Genomic DNA, 17,656 nt, shown 5'->3' with positions numbered 1-17,656 from the left:
CATCCATCCATCCATCCATCCATCCATCCATCCATCCATCCATCTATTCATCCATCCATCCATCCATCTATCCATCCACCCATCCATCCATCCATCCATCCATCCATCCATCCATCCATCCATCCATCCATCCTTCTCCTTACTCCTCCAGCAAAGCTCCTACCACCCAACCAATATCCACTGAACACCAGCACTTCACAGCAGTGAAGGAGGTAGGTACCCAGAAGCTTGCAGACCATGTGGGGCGGGGGTGTGGACAGCCAACCAGCCAATGGGAATTTAGAGACATGAACACTGGGATAGGGTAAGTAATGAAGGGCTGGGAAATCTTACAGGAGGAGGAGGGAAAACGGGCTTTTAAAGAAAAAGAAGGTTTTCAGGAAAAAGATATGTCCAAATTGAGCTCAAAAGGATGAGTGAGTTAGAGAGGAATCAGGAAGTATAGTCAGTAGAGAGGAGGGATAGCAGGGATTTTGATATGTTTTGATCATCTTCCATATTCCCAGTACCTGGGATGTATTAAGCTCTCCATGAATATTTGTTGAATGAATAAGAGAATGAGTGACAGGTTTGGGAATCTAAAAGTAGTTCAGGCTGGAGGATGCACAGAGGCCTAATTGAGTAATAGCAGGAAGTGAAGCTGGAAGGGTGGCGGGGCCAGATCATAACAGAGTCTGTAAATTGTGTGAAGACATTTGGACTCGATCCTGAGGATAAGGGGGTTTTAAGCCGTCACCCGTGGGGTCAGATTTGAATTTCAGGAAACTCATCCTGGCTGCACAGCAGAGGGAGGGTTGGAGCTGGGCGAGGCTGTGTGTAGACAAGAGGATGATGTAGGTGCCGTGCATTAAGGGGGGAGGCTGCCGTGAGCTGGCGGGGACATCCTGGTGCTTCATAGGCAGTGGCCAGAGTTATCTGTGTCCTCACTCACAGGGGTTGGCTCTGCTCTTACAGAGTCCTCTGGCTTTCACAGTGGTTCAAAGACCAATAGCAGAAAGCGCTAGACTGAAGAAAGAAGAAAATCATCCTAAATGCTGGGGAAGATCTGAGCATAGGATGAAATGATACCACCTAATATCCGTTGACATCCCCTCCCTGTTTGGAGTCCCACATTAGGTACCACATCTGTCTACCTCGAAGAAACATTGGCTCAGCAGTTTTGCATGATCCCAGTGACACTGTGTTCTCATGTCCCAAATTCTTTATATTTGTAGTTTTAAAGATAATCTTTATCCTAAAGTTGAAAGAGTACATATCCACCTTTGTGGCAACATAACTTATTAGAGTTTTAATTTGGAAAAAAATAAAACTCTTAAAACTCCTGTGGCAAAACCTATGTTTCCCTTTGTGCTGAATTATCAAGTATTATCCACTCTAAGAACAAAACAATCCCTCTGTTCCCGACTAACATCGCACCGGGCATTTAATAAACCACCAACACAGGTTTTCAAATTAAAACAAGAGTCTATTTGTCAAAGAATCTGGCAGAGCAGATCTGCTCTCATGCAAGGCAGCGCTCAGCTGCTTCCCCCCTATTTACCAGATACTTTCTTTGATTAAAATATGTTGATAAACTGACTCTGGTGTACCATAGGAATCAGAGTTAGTGACACCTTCTAAAACAGAGGTTACAGGAAGAAAAACAATAGGAACGGAGTGTGTGTTTTCATTTTTACTTGCTCATGAAACAGGGAAACAAGACTCGAGGAGACCATGGAGTTGCCTGACAAGCCATGTGGCCCCGTCCATAACGCTGCAAGCCCCCAGCCCAGGAGGGCTCAGAGGGACAGAAGCTCCTTGAGCCCGAAACCAGACCTTGGCCCTTGGTAAAGCTGTAGCGCCTGCCACGTTTCCTGCCTGTTGGAAGACACCTTTCTCTTGTTCCATCTGCATCCGCCCAAAACAGTGCTCTGAGACCAAGGAACGTGGACACCAATTGCTGTCTGTGGGGCAGGCCCATGTTCAGATGCGGGCCCCGGACAGGCCACACGCCAGCCACCTCACAGTGAACAGCAGAAACTTTATGAAACAGAAAATCCAATTTGAGCCTCCTTCCTGCAATTTTCACATGACTGGCCCCAAAACACCATTGATACTGCAGAAGTTGTGAGGTTATGTATCATCTTTGCCATTGCTTGTTCGAGTAGGGGTCATAGGACCATGTGGCAGGAATATTTCTCCGGGCTCTGTCAACTTCCTATTTATGGCTCAGAGTCAGTAAGAGCAAAAAGTGGTTAAAAATGCTGACCTGGGGTGCCTGGGTGGCTCAGTTGGTTAAGCGTCTGCCTTTGGCTCAGGTCATAGTCCCAGGGTTCTGGGATCGAGCCCCGCATCGGGATCCCTGCTCAGAAGGGAGTCTGCTTCTCCCTCTGCCCCTCACCCCGCTCGTGCCCTCTCTTTCTCTCTCTCTCAAATAAATAAATAAAATCTTAAAAAAAAATGCTGATCTGCTTTAAGTGCTTGTGATAAGTGACTAAAAAAAATGATTATAAACTTCTGTAAGACAGTACAGAATTTAGTATTATGAAACATATTACACGGTAAGGAACAATGATTAATTATTTTATTCATTAGGTTGCTCTGTCACTAGCTAAGATGTAGTTAGACCCAATCAAAAGGAATTAAATTTGAAATGGAGCTGAAAGTGATTCTTTTTGCAATAGTCCTTATTGTAATAACCAATATCCTATCTGACTTAATGCTTACTTTGCTCAAGTGCTGAGCGCAGGGGTGAGGAGTTGCAGGGTGGAGGGACAGAAAGTAAGTGCTCGGTTCGATGTCTTGCATGTTCCTTTCTCTCTCAGTCCACCAGGGACATCTGGATGGCCTCCACTCTGCTGAAAGAGGTGCCAGGTGGAAGTGCTTTTATCACCTTCATTTTGACCTTGGGTTGGCAGTTCAGCTAGTGAGTCTGGTCCAGACAGCCGACAATGGGAGGGAGCCCTCTAACCTGGCCCTCACTCCAGCTGCCCTGGCTCTTTATCTCAGGGCAGAAGCACAGGCTGGGTGTTATGCAGTGATCTTCTTATTTATTGGAGACCAAAATAGCACAGCCAACAAAAGGAGGGAGAGGAAGCCCTCTTCCATTTTATCTCATTTATAGAAAAGCTAGATTGTAGAAAGTCACGCACAGGGTGTTCTCAGCCCACATAATTCCTGGCACATCTTCTCTACTGGATTCTCATTAACCAAATGTGTGTGCGTGGATGTGTATAATTTTTTTGGTGTGTGTATATATATAATCACAATATATTGTGTAATATATATACGTAGTGTATATACATATATTTTTAACCATTACCATGGTTCCTAATATTTTCAGAATCTATAAGTTGTTTTAAAATATGAGTGTATATTAATAATATATCCTTACCCTAGAAAGAAGTGCATAGGTCTATCCTCTGAAAATCGGCACACAGTTTCCTGAAAGTTCATTCATGTCTCAACCAATAGGTTCTTGGTAGGCTGAAAGTCTACATTGGCAAAGATTTTAAATATCATGGGTTGTTAATGGTCTGGCTCAGTTTATATATTAGGTAACATCATCTTTTTTCCTTGAAATTGAAAACCTGAAGTTATGTCAGTTCCTCATCTACAGCTTGGTGCAGAGCAGAGATTTTCTGACCCAGGTCATGTTCTGTATAGCTAATCTACAGAAGAAGCTTCTACAAAAGAGAGAATATACACTTAATGAAAATATGCCTAAGACACTGATCTGAAAGCAGGGGCTGTTCCTATGCTCAGCTAATGGCCACAGAGACAGTCTGTTTTCAGTTATCCTGGAGTTGGGGGTTTTAATCCCAAAAGTCTACCAGCTCATGCTGCCTCCAGTGCCCTCCCTCAGCTCTGCTACTCTGAACGTTGCACGTGGAGGCCCATTTACAGTTCTTCCTCCCTGAGGTTCCTCCCTCCCCCAGGACATCTGTAGCATCAGTTCCTGTCTTTCCATTATACTCTGTAGCTATGCCCTGAAGAGTACTTCACAGAGTCCCTCCCGCTTGAAGCCCCTTGGCTCTAATCCCTTTGTCTCCCTCCCTGCAGGAGGAAACCTGGTGGAGAGCTCCCAGTGCCCCGTGGTGGAGAGCTCCCAGTGCCCCGCACTGGAGAGTAGGAGATCCATGTGAATTTCAGAGGCGGTTTGTGTATAGTGCTGAGTCACTCCTGCTTTGGAGACAAAACACTTATTCCGGCTTTGCCATTAATTAGCTATTTATTTTCAGGAAAAACCCCTGCCTTTCCTAAGTATCAATTTTCCTCTTTCTGGAAAGTTGGTATGATAATCGTACCCACCTAACTGGACTATTGTGCAGAGTAAATTCATACAATGCCTCAAAAGCATTTAACACAGTTTTTGAGTCATGGTAAACATTGAATAAAGGTTATATAATTTGTTGAACTATATTTCACATAGAATTTTCTTTATTATTTTGAAATTCCCTCTGATAGTTAATAAATGATGGTATATATAGCCAAATATAAAAGGCAACAGAAATTTTTTGGACAGAACGGAAATCTCATAATATTTTCAGGTCCTCTTAACAATTTTTACTTTTAATATGTTACGTCCCAGTTTGGCTGATAAAAATTTCAGCTTTTATCCTAGTGAGCTCTAAGATAGTAGAAATATCTTTATGATACTGTATGATCCCGGTTTGCCTTCAACACTATTTCTTTTCCTTTTTTTTTTTTTTTTTAAACACTATTTCTAAAACCTAAAGTCAAGGGTCTCTACCTAGCTTCCAAGAGGTCCTAAGACCTGTTGAGCAGGAGACTGATGAAGATTTATTCTGCATGCCGTTTTCAAGTCCTATATCCCAACTCTAACTAGTTATTATCAAAAGGATCCTTGTCTTTCCTGTCAAGGATTGGGCCAGACAGTTCAGATGGATAAATTCACTGCTAGAAAAAAATAATAGCTTATTTTATTATAGTAACAGTTTTGCATACAAAGAACAGAACAGGTCCTTACTCTTTAAAGACTTAAAAAAATTATAGCTATATATATATCTTTAGCTAGCTCCCCAAAGCTTTTTCAAACTGAGATTAAGTCTTCCTAGATTTTGCACATTTTGAGCATCTGAGTTTGAACAAATGTTGAAGGCAGAGATTATACTTTATTCATCTTTGTATTCCTAGATCTTAGTATATCTTAGTATATCATATGATATATGCAGTAAATAGTTGCTGATTAAAAATATACAAGACTATATGTTGTAATGAAAAGGCTGCAGAATTTGGTTGTATTGGGATGTTTATTTTTTATTTTTTAAAAAGATTTTATTTATTTATTTTAGAGAGAGAGAGAGAGATAGTGAGCGTGCATAAGTGGGGTGAAGGGTCAGAGGAGGGGGAGAGAGAATCTCAAGCAGACTCATGCTGAGCACAGAGCCTGATGAGGGGCTCAATCTCATGACCCTGAGATTATGACCTGAGCTGAAACCAAGAGTCAGAGGCTCAAGTGACTGAGCTAACCAGGCACCCCAATATTGAAATGTTTATTTCTAACAAAGAGATTAAATAAAAACTATTAAAAATTACCTGCACTTCAAACATTTGAGTAAGGAATCCATTTTTTTTTGAGAACAGTTTTAATATCTGAATAAGATGGACTAGTCTTTTTGAGAATCAATTTTTGTTAATTAGCAATGAGTACTTAATTCTTATGAAATTCTACAACGACTTTCTTGTTTTTAACATCTGGCATATTTTTTTTTAACTTCCTGTCTAGATGTGAATCCATCACATGTTTTATATGTACTACATGTCAAAGTGCAGTATTATGACCCTCATTTTATGTACCAATTGGTCAGTAGCCGCAGACACTCTCTTAAACTTCATTGACATGATTTATTTGATGACAAGAAATTAGAATTATGTAAGCATTTACTTTATATGGGAAAGGAACAAATAGCCTATTTTGTTGATTGATTTCCTTTGTCTAATAAAAGACATTTGAAAAAAATCAGCATTGACAGGAATAGAAAATCTATCTGGGGGCTTTCAGTCCAGTCATTCATGTCTGTGTTTTTCTCAAGCAATAAATTTAGCTTCTGAGACGCTTTTAGAAAGTTTAGCTTCAGTTTTTATTTTTCTTTGTTTAGTTTGTAGCTCATCATCAAAGGCTTTCTTAGTTCTGTCATCTTGTCCCCTCAATGTGGCCACATCTGTCCTGGCTCCGGGTGCTGGCTGGCCGCTCAAGAGAGCCCAGCACTGGATACATACCAGGTGGATCCATAAATGTTGGAATGTCAGTTCCTACCTATGCTAAAAGCTAATCAGCTGGATGGAGAAAGGCTTTTTCTCATGTGCCGATTGTGCTTTATTGGAAATAAATGCATCCTCAAGCTGTAACATTTTGTATAATGCAGGTGTTTTATGGAGATCTGTCAAGAATTTTTTAGCATTGTGTTTCTCAAAGATCTACTAGAATTGAGATCAATGACTACCTTGTATGCAGTGATTTTGTGAATGACAACCAAAGGTCTCCAAAGGACCACCCTGAAAATTCTGGGAGTTATTCATCTATGATATAAGTTTTACTGTCTTAAATAACATCAGAGATAAAAGGTCCCCAGGCCAACCTACTCATGCTGCTGAGCTATTTTAGAACAACAAAGTACGCCTATTATCTTTGATAACATACCTCTGACCTGGAGGCCAGTCAAGATCAGAAATAGTCTTAGAAACCTAAGTTTGAATTAGGATTGCACCTGGGAATTATCATTTATAGAAGTCCTACAAAGACTGGCTTCAACTGGCCATTATATATGAGACGGTGTCCAGGGAGACAGATATTCTCAGGTCCTGAGAGGGTAGGCTCAGAGATCCTGTTCTACTCTGCACAATTTCAAATCTGCTTTGGATAGAAAGGAATTCCTTGGATACCTTTGTAAAGAAATTTAATCTTCCTTGGGGAATATCCTGGACCTATTTCAAATCCATGCTCTTTGGCTGTGGTTGTCATTGAGGCTGACCCTGAAGGAAGGCTATCTCCAAAGGTGAGACGCGGGCTCCAATGCTGGGCTGAAGACTGTTGGCTGAACTGTGACTCAACGCTGGGCCCCCTTACCTGGTATAGGTTGGCGAGATGGTGGTTAGTTTTGATCAAAAATGGCTGGTTCACTCCTGGATGGTCAACATCATGTGCTGCTGCAGCCAGCAGGCCAAGCATGATGTCCAGAGGCGTGAGGAAGCTGGCGAGCTGTTAAAAAAGTCACAGTGGGAGATCGATTGGTGTTTACCCACATAGGTGAGGGCTCGTTTTGGCTAAATCAAACTGTATGAATTATGACAGTATTTTTCAGGCTTTCCATCCCGACCTTTACCCTCTTGAGGCAGTGGTCAGTGAGGTGGCAGCCCCATAGAATTGCAGGGGGAAAAAAGGACAGTGTGGAAAGTAATTAAGCAAGTCAAATTGTTCTGGATCATTCATCCAACTACCCTCCTCTTCCTACTGCTACTCTTGTTTCTTTTTATTGGTGCAGGGAGTGGTGCTGCCTATTGGCAAGACTGCTCTCTGGTGAGCAGGGACAAGGCAGAGCCTGAAGTCAGCCTTGCTCCGAGAGAAAGCAGTGAATGAAGGAAAATTTTAAAGCCAAAGTAATGGACACATTTAAAAAAAAATCATTTGTGTATTTCAATCATCCACTCTGTCATTGCCACTGGGAATACGGAATCAAGAGTGGGCTGAATTACAAAATTTGCATATTTCTTCAATGTGTAATAAATAGTGGGGGAATGTGTAAGAATCTGTCATTTTTTTTGGTAGCTATGAAAACAAGCAGGAGAATGGGAATCCAGTACTAAATTTAAATATACTACTGTATGATATATTAGAACTTTCAGACAACTTACAGATTAAAAAACGCAACGTTTAATGGGATATTGTACAAGGTTGGGCATCTATCTACCCAGTTTTCTCCTGAGAATGCCTGTCTGGCACCTGTGTGTTTAGTGACTGATATTAAAACTGATCAAACTAAACAGAGACTTGGACGAGGATATCATTTTAGAAAAACCTTAAGAAAATTCATCATGTATGTTAAGCCAATTCAGTTATATATGGTTAAGAAATGCTTAGATTTCAAGTAGTGCGTATTATCATTGCCATGTTTTTAGTTTTGGATTGCTTTATTGCATCAGAACACACTTGCTCTGGGATCTTTGGAGTTGACAAGTTCTCTTGGGCCTGAATCAGGATGCCCTGTTGGCTTAGTAGGAAATGGAGCTTCCGTCTTGAGGAGTTTTGATTCTACTTGTCAATCAAAACCCATGAGGCGAGAGACTTTTTCCAGAGCATTTCACTGCTGGTACCATTTGTGGCAGAGGTCCAAGGCAAAACAATTAATTTCTTGAGGCTTTTGAATATATCTAAGATGTAGATTGTCACAGAAAGGGTTGTTTTTGTCCTAATGCGGTCTTGACAAGTACAGAAATTATGGGAAAAAAAGCCCTCAGGAAATTTACACCCTCTTTCATGTGTATTATATAACTTACAAAGCTGATCCCGGAACTTTCATAGAAATAATTTATATTCCTAGTGTGAATGACCCATACACAGTTATTCTGCTGTGTTGGGTGATTTGGGACTTAGCAGGCAGTTTATTTGACACCTCCGGAGGGCTGAGGAGGCAGCCGGGTCTTGCTTTACCTTTGGCTCCTTCAGGTAGCAGTGCATGGCCTGGGTGACATCGGCTGCATGAACAGCATTGTGATATGGGTTTTGGCTGTGGTAATCTTCTTGAACCATGACTAGGAGGCAAACAGATAACTCATCAGCTAAAACCAAAACAGGAAGGGCAGACTAAGCTCAGACCTATTGAGGATCCCTTTTGCTTAAAAATATCAGTGTCTCCAAAATGTGCAGCCTGGGGATCCTTTAAAAATAAACGTGGTTTGCAAGCTTGGCAGTTCTACTGGGCTGCTTTTAGTGAAGAGGAGGGGGAGGGCAGATGGGAGAAAGGCTAAAAGGATTTGTGAGGCCCTTGGGATTCCTCACCACCTTCATAAATCACTCCTTTCTGGCGTTCATCAAGGCTTTCATTCATGGGAAAAATAAATATGTAGGAAGAGGACAACTTTATTTCACACTATAGTTTAATTATTTAAGTTTGCTGCCATTTATGAATAATATTCCATTACAGAGTTTTCCTTTTAAAGAGCCCTGATATCCAAAGATTGGTTTAGCACTTGAATAGCAAAGACTGACCAAAGCAAATCTGACGCTTCTTCAGGCAGAAGTTCAAAGTACTGTGTTGATCCAATGGCAAACTCCTTGGTTTTATCTCTATCTCATTCAGACTAAGTTAGCATCTCTCATGCCCTTCCAATTTAAGGACCAGAGTGCTCTTGGAACCAAGTAGAGACATAAGCAGGGTGAGTTGGTTTTGCTAATTACAGAAGCCATTAGCCTGCTTTAGCTTAAGATGCTTAGGATGCAATACATTCAGTGTGTATAGAATGTCCAGATTTGCAAGTGTGGCCATACTTTCTCAGTCCGTTTTACGAGTCCAGCCCTGAATTCGGGTGTTATTTCTGTCATCAAATCTTTTCGTTCTTTACATTACTCTGCGGGCATACACATGTCCAAAGGATCTGTGTTCTCTTTCTTTAGACAAATAAAAATTATTTGGCCCATTTGTGGCCATTACTTTGCTCAAGAAATCATTCAGTTAGCCTGAAGTTATTTGTGTTTCTGGAACCGAGCCATGTTGTAGCTGGTTTCAAAAATTTCTTTTGCCAATTATTATTTATTTTACGTGTTTCTAAAAACAATTATATTTAAACTCTGGCTCTTTCCCTTATTATATGTGTTGGGAAAATTACTTAACCATAAGTTTCCTCAGTCTTTTTTCTCTATAAAATGGGAATAACAATAGCTCCAATTTCAAAGGGCTGCTCTACGAATGAAATGTGTTAATACATGCAAGTCCTTAGTCCCGGCATATGTCAGCACCGTATAGGTCTGGTTGTCATTCCTTCTGTTGCTATCATGTCTCTGTTACTTTACTCTGGAGGCATCTCTCAAGGCATCAAGTCAGCTTTGAAATTCAAAGCACAGCCACAGGACACATCAAAGAAGCCAGAAACATGCCAAGTGGCAGCAGGAAGTTATATGGTGATTAAAAATGTGCCCTGGATAATTTGGCAGATAAATAAGTGTGTGCATTAAGTCCAGTAAGAACTGGGGCTGTTTTTGATAGAGAGTGACGGGGTGGAGTTGAGTGGAAACATGGCGGACTTTCAAGTCAGACAGACCTGGGCTTGGCCTGAGGTTCTGCCAATTACAAGTTGTTGACCTTGAGCAAGTTATGAAACCTCTTTCTACTTTTCCTTAACTATGCGCCAAATGGTGGTGACAACACCCAACTTGCAGAGTTGTTGAAATGGTTAGAAATAACATACTGAGAGCATCTTGCATATAGTGGGCGCTATGTAAATGGTAGTTCTTCTTATATTAAAAAAAAAAAAAAGTCTATTGAAGATTTTTAACAACTCATGTCCAGATCGGAATTATTTGAGGCATACATTACTGGGGTTTTGCTGATATGTAAGCAGATCAGTAATTTCTGTAACAGTTATGTGCTCTTGATGGTTTTCTTTATATTGTTTTGATCTATTGTAAACATAGCTAATCAAGTAAATAATCTTTTTCTACTGATTAAAATGGGTGAACCATATATAAAAATTAAGGTGAGATAATTTCAGATTAACTTGAGGTCTTCACCTTCCATGCTATCATTCTTGCCGCTTTACGTTAAAGAATATTATGGGCTGAAAGAAAAAAAAAAAAAAAAAAAAGAATATTATGGGCTGTCACTATTCAGGGGAACGGAGGTAAGAATATGGAAATGAAGACTTACCTAAAAACCTGTGCAAGGTCACCATGTCTAACTTGAAATGGTGAATGAGTCCATGGGTGTTGAAGAGGTGGCACAGCAGTGTTACCAAGCTGTTTCCTGTAGGAAAACAGTCACCTGCTTTAACTCATTTTTTTTTTTTAAAGATTTTATTTATTTATTTGAGAGAGAGAGAATGAGAGAGAGAGCAGGAGAGGGAGGAGGGTCAGAGGGAGAAGCAGGCTCCCCGCTGAGCAGGGAGCCTGATGCGGGACTCGATCCCGGGACTCCAGGATCATGACCGGAGCCAAAGGCAGTCGCCCAACCGACTGAGCCACCCAGGTGCCCTGACAGGAAAGGTCTTTTTTTTTTTTTTTTTAAAGATTTTATTTATTTATTTGAAAGAGAGAGAGCTCATGAGAGGGAGGAGGGTCAGAGGGAGAAGCAGAGTCCCCGCCGAGCAGGGAGCCCGATGCGGGACTTGATCCTGGGACTCCAGGATCATGACCTGAGCCGAAGGCAGTCGCCCAACCGACTGAGCCACCCAGGCGCCCCGCTTTAACTAATTTTTATCACCACTAAAATATCGAGATTGACAAAAGGATCCAAAGTTTCTGTAATGAAAGGTCTCCTTTTCCCTGTTAAATCTGAATGTTTCCAAGTATGAAGGATCTTATTCCTATGGTTTGGTCCTAGGTTTTCTCATATTGTACGAGTGAAACAAACTAGGTCAGACATTTCTCTATACCAAAGGCAATGAAAGCATTAAGAGTCTGCTTATCGTGGGGACACACACAAACACACACACGTGTGTGTGTGTTTGTGTTTGTGTGTAGTTTTTAAAGACACAGTTTAGTGGTCACTTACAATGTGCCTTAAGTTGCTCCCAACTGATTCTTAGGTTTACAGGGACATCTAAGTCACCACGTTCCTTAAGAGAAATCACCCAAGGTGAGATGTGACCATGAGATAGTTTAGAACTTAAGCCAGCAGAGATGCAAAATCGAAGCAATAATGACTAGTAAGCATTTAGGAAATATTATTGACTAAAGAGTAATGATTTTGAATTTGAAAAGCATTAGAGAATTTATGAAAGACTTTGAAATGGACCAAGATGATGACTGGATGTCTTAAGTGGAAAACAAAGTATTGCCTAAGCACACTCTTCCGGGCCACCTGATTCTGCATTTCTGCAGATTCCATTGTCTTTGAGCTTTTTTACAACTCTCAAAGTTGTAGATAACTGAGAGCATTGCAAATGATTCTTGTCCATAACATGCAAACAAAAATCTTTCAGGTGAAAATACAGTTGACTTCCTCTTCCCAGCTTTACAGCTATTAATAAATCCATTTAAGCATTTCTTACTGTTTACATATGTGTTGTTCTTTGAATTTTCCCTTGAACTAGTTGTAGCATCTTAATGGATCTCTAATTAATTGAGTTAAATTTTTGACATGTGCTCATTTCATCTTCCATGAGAGTCATGATTATACTCTCTTTTGAGCAAATCCTTTTATTCACAGTTACTTTCATCTACTGGTACCCATTTCTCAGTTGATTTGAGCAAAGTGAAATACAAGATTGTGAGCTCCATCCCTACATGGTACAGTTAGCTTTCCACAGTGTAAAGCTCGGTCGGCTTCACGGTCTTAGGCTGTATATCTCAACTGTATGTTATTTGTCAAGTAACAGAATGGTGAGAAAACCATCCGTAATGACTTAAAGTATAAGCCTGGTATATGGTGGGACATGTGAAGGTCACCATCAGGTACGATGTCTTTCATTGGCTCCCTAAGCCTGTTGGCATTTGTTTAATGGGCAGACGAATATATAACCAAATTTTATTATTTTCTTTAGGAAAGTCTTTATAGGCACCAAGATTTTAAAAGTGAAGCCAGTGGGAATGTCTACTTTCCCCTTCAGCTGCAGCCTAACGTTTTACACCCCATCATCAGCCAATGTTTTCCTCCAGTGATGCCGAGCATATCTGAACAAGACCTGCACTGGACCAGCCTCAGCTCACTCAGTGAAAATGTAAAGACACCTGCCCTATAGGGCTCGGGACTGATCAGACGAGCTTTAGTGTTTCTAGTTTTCACTGACTAACAATGAACCTCCTCCATTTGGATGTGGCCAAAGTATTCTGCCAGGGAAGAATCTAATCTGTGGTTTCCAAATTCCTTTGGGATCATCAAGGCCAGAAGGAAAACGGTCTTAAGATTCTAAGGCCAAATTCAGTCCTTACTTTTCATCTGAATTAATTTTCCCCTGCCCTGGCCCTTCTTGAGTGGCTATAGACTTAGGAAAGTCGAAAAGGAAGGGAAAAAGAATAACAGTGTTTGGAAATAAGATTCTTTTGGGTGACTTACCATTTGTCAAGCGATCAAATAAGAAAATGTCAAAATCCCACATTCCCACTTTGGAAAGCATATGCTGAAAAGGCAAACGAAAAACAGCACTCAAATGAATCATACCGGAGACTCAAACATTTACTTTGAGACAGTGAATTAAACAATTAAAAAGTTGGAAATAGTAGCACATTGCTATCTGGTTTGTGGTAAAACAAATCTTGCTCTACGTGCTACTAACAAGAGCGTGAAAGGAATCAGACTATCTGGTTCAGTACCAGCCACATCTCTCACTGGCTGTGGGAGTTTGGGCAAGTTCCTTAACCTCTCTGTACCTCAGTTTCCTATTTGAAAAATAGCATTTTTGTGAGGATTAAAGAAGATAATATATGTGGAGTGCTTAGAATGGTGTTTGTATATAATAAGCACACATAAAATTCGATATCTGTTAAAACTATAGTCCAGTAAAGTCTGTACATTGCAAATGACTATATACGTAAGGAGGAGGATGTTTACAGCAAATTTTTAAAAAATGAAGTCAAAATGATTGCTGAGCACATTACTCAGCTCAACGTGGACTAAATGTGAAATGAACCACTCTAACAGATAGGAAACTGGAGTTGGCAATTGAAAATGTTGGGTAATTTAAAGACCTACTGTCCAGTGTAGGCTTATTATCCTGTTTTTGTTTTGTTTTTTTTAAATCCCCCATGCTTAGAATTAAATGGTCTTTAACTCTCAGATGCAAAGCTGTGGTTACGGATTCTATCCTCACTGTGGCTTCTTTGCCTGGCCTTCCTCTCTTCTCAAAGTCACTGCTTCCTGTAAGGACCAGCTCACTCTCCTCTTCCTGCCCCTAAATGTCTTCCCTGCATCTTCCAATAAAGTCTAAGGGCCTTGTCACAGCACACAAAGACCTTCCAGCATTATCAGAAAAATGAAGGAATAATAGGTTACCTGTGAGATCTGGTGTGTGTGAACATTTTATCCAAGTCAAATACTAAAGTAGAATCAGGACTTGATCCCTGGTATCCTAACTTGTGACCCACAGTTCTTTCTACATCTCAATGTCATCTCTCTTGAGGGGTGAATGCTTGGAGGAGGGCCCCACAGGAATGCTCTGTCACTGATGCCCCAGGGCTGGGAGCTTAGTCTTGCTCTTTTTTCTCCAACCAACCACCCAACCACCCAACCAACCAACAACCCAACCAACCACCCAACCAACCAACCATCCAGATGAATAAACAAACAAACAAATATTCACTCAATCTCAGGCCTTGGGTTGTTAGGAGTGATTTTTTTTTTTTTTTCCTTTTTTAAACCTAAAGTTGGGAATTAGTTCTTCTGATATTACTTGTTGCTTAGTTACTAATACTATACAGTAATAGTATAAATTTCTTAATAGTACATAGATAGCATAATATTACTTAGCATGTAAACTCTAAGACTCTACTTCTGATTTCTGTTTAAATGGTGGCAGTTTAATAAAAATAAAGTGATGGGGGTAAATGGTGGCAGTTTATCCTGAAATTTAAACTCTTTTGACAGTTTGGGCTAGAGATAACTTGTGAACTTTTTTTTTTTTAGATTGTCACATGTTCATTTCAACCTTTGATCAATGAATTGCAAAAAGGATTGTAAAATTTGTGAAAATTATTTAAATAAAATAAAATTATAAAAAGGACTACATACCATATTGGTAGACAGAAGTGGAATTAAGAGTTGGTAATTATTGGGTTACTTTCAGCATAGCTATTATAATGAGACAATTCAATGGGTTTAAAGTTTTAGCTATTCTCTCATTGGTAATCAATCAGTCCAGAATTTCACTTTAGTAAATAGTGTTGTGCAAATATGTTTTGTCCATTTGTAAAAATGAAAATAGCTAGCATGTGCTAGGCATGAATACATAAAACATGTAAGCATGCTTTACCTCATGTAATCTCTGCATCACCCCTCTGAGCTGGGTGTTTCTATTAACCTCATTTCATATTTGAGGGAAAAGTCCAGATGTGTTGACTAACTAGCCAGAGTCACAGAGGGTCTCAGTGGCAGAAGTTGGACTCCAACCCAGGTACTGTCAGCTGAGGTACATGCTCTTGGCCACTGACCTCCTGGGAGGTGACAGAGGAGACTAACTCACCCTTGCTTGTCCAAGGTAGTCTTCATCCAGCAGGTGGAGAGGGGCTTGTGGTATAATTCCACGAAGCAGCCTCGATGCATGGAAGTATCTTTGAAAGCTTAACAGTCTTTTCACCTTTTTTTTAGTGCCAATTTCCCCTGAGTGTGTTGTATCTGTGGAAAGTAATCAAATACAGACGTTATATATTTAAAAAGCCCTATTTTCTCCACTATGTAAAAATACAACGTATTATATTTAAGATTTTATTTATTTATTTGACAGGGGAAGAGAGAGAGAGAGAGAGCACAAGCCGGGGGAGCAGCAGACAGAGGGAGAGGGAGAAGCAGGCTCCCCCACGAGCAGGGAGCCTGATGTAAAAAACACAATGTATTATAAAGGAGATAAACTTAAAATATGCTCTCAGTGCTTTCTTAAATACAGCCTATTTAACTCTACATTTGAAGTTGTCTTAGAACAAAAATGACCTTTCTTATATATTACATTCATTAAAATGTCAAGATATTTCTGAATGTAATTTTAGAAGACATGAAATATATAAATTAAAATCTTCATTTTCTTATTAATGGCGCTGGTATGCTTAGTATGTGAAATCCACATACTTCTGCATGCATTTGAAAGGAACAGTTATGCTTTTTTCTATGATATTAAAACCAAACCTCCAGCATTTAAACCAGGTTCGCATCCTACACTCTCTGAATTAAAAGGGCTGAGAATACACTAGCTTAGACATGAGGAAAATATTTCCTAATGTCCCAGGAACACCAGGGGCAAAGGAATCAAGAATCTCAGTACAAAGGTGACCTAGATTTTCCGGACAAGAGGCAGAGAGGGTGTCTACTTTCTAATGGAGTATATTCTTTTTTACTAGTGGCCAGGCAAGTCTGTTCCTGTCAGTAGAGATATTTTAATACTCATGTCACATGCGCCTTTCAAAACTTGACTGTTGACATCACAATGATTGTCCAGAAATACCCCAGGCACATTAGTTGAATGCCTGTCAAGGTATGTCTTATCTCAGCTGAAATTCTATGAATCACTCCAGGTCCACCTAAGTGACATCTGCTACCCATTTTGAATCTGGAGTCAACTGAACAGTCTACTAGGAAAATGTATAGTCCATAGCTAAAGAAATTTTGGATTCTTTCACCCTTCCTCCCATCTCCCCTTCTTCTCTAGGGAACTCAGAATCACAGTGGATAGAGAAGTAGAGGAAACAGTGGGCAACGTGGCCCTCCCTGATGGCAGTGACTGACCAAAATCAGGTTGTTACGTAGGCTGTGTTATGCATGCAAAGGCTTAATTCAGGGCAGGCAAAACCCACTGCTCTCTGGAAATCCCACCTGACCGAAATGCTTTCTGTTTTTAAAGTGTCTACATTTCATGTGTGGAAAGAGGCAAACATACACCCAGAGAGAGGAGTGTAACTGAAGTTGGGTGTTAGGCACACAGCCAAATTAAAAATGGTATACGTGGACTCAGTTCTACTAGTGGGTTCTTACTCATTTCTATCAATTTATCAAGTCAAAGTACAGGACAAAGTGGTTCATTCATTTATTTAAAACACAGATGTTCAGTGAGATCCTTTGGTTCTAGGTCCTCCAGTGAGCAGAACAAAGATCCCTGTACTCATGAAGTTTACGTTCCAGCACAAAGGGACATGCGATAACCAATAAACAAAAAATAAGTAATTTATAAAAATGTGTTAGGTGGTGGTAAGTACAATGGGAAAAAGCCAGAAAAGCTGAAAGTGAGGGAACAGGCATTCTGTGTTTGGATAGTCAGGGTGGGCCTCATTAGAGGGTATAGTTTGGTCAAGTGAAGGAGATGAGGAAGCTGGCCAAGCAGATATCTGGGAAATACCTTCCTTACAGAGGTACCAGCTTGAATGCCCCTAGAAGTGGGAGCCTGCCTGGCATGCTGGCATGTGGGAGGAGCCACAGGAATTCCATGTGGATGGAAAGGAGAGGAAGAGGGAGGAGTAAGAAATGAGATCTCAGAGCAGAGGAGGGCATGAGAATTATACAGAGTCCTGTAGGCCATTGTAACAGCTTGGGCTGTACTCTGAATGAAATAAGGAGCCACTGCAAAGGTTTGTTTGTTTGTTTGTTTAAGATTTTATTTATTTATCTGAGAGAAGGACAGAGAGACAGAGAGAGCATGAGCGGGGGTTAAGGGGGAGGGGCAGAGGGAGAGGGAAAAGCAGACTCCCCTGAGTGGGAATCCCAATGTGGGGCTCGATCCCAGGACTCTGAGATCATGACCTGAGTCCAAGTCAGATGCTTAACTGGCTGAGTGAGCCACCCAGGCAGCCCGCCACTGCAAAGTT

The 17,656-nt window shown here is 40.6% G+C and overlaps 1 protein-coding gene across 3 annotated transcripts in view; it reads right to left on the bottom strand.

The window, feature by feature from the left end:
• The window catches only part of PDE7B (phosphodiesterase 7B), a 322,174-nt gene that overhangs the window by 25,105 nt on the left and 279,413 nt on the right, over positions 1 to 17,656 (bottom strand). For all 3 annotated transcript variants that reach the window (XM_034990739.1, XM_034990738.1, XM_034990740.1), the window contains 5 exons: positions 15,331 to 15,482; positions 13,209 to 13,272; positions 10,863 to 10,958; positions 8,651 to 8,751; positions 7,070 to 7,201 (listed from right to left, as the gene is read on the bottom strand). In XM_034990739.1, coding sequence (XP_034846630.1) covers positions 7,070 to 7,201; positions 8,651 to 8,751; positions 10,863 to 10,958; positions 13,209 to 13,272; positions 15,331 to 15,482 — 545 coding nt within the window. The remainder of the gene's footprint in view (positions 1 to 7,069; positions 7,202 to 8,650; positions 8,752 to 10,862; positions 10,959 to 13,208; positions 13,273 to 15,330; positions 15,483 to 17,656) is intronic.

The sequence above is a fragment of the Mirounga leonina genome, unplaced genomic scaffold (assembly GCF_011800145.1).
Source record: "Mirounga leonina isolate KUSES-001 unplaced genomic scaffold, KU_Mleo_1.0 Mir_53, whole genome shotgun sequence".
NCBI lineage: Eukaryota > Metazoa > Chordata > Mammalia > Carnivora > Phocidae > Mirounga > Mirounga leonina.
This window is presented reverse-complemented; position numbering and strand designations above follow the sequence as displayed.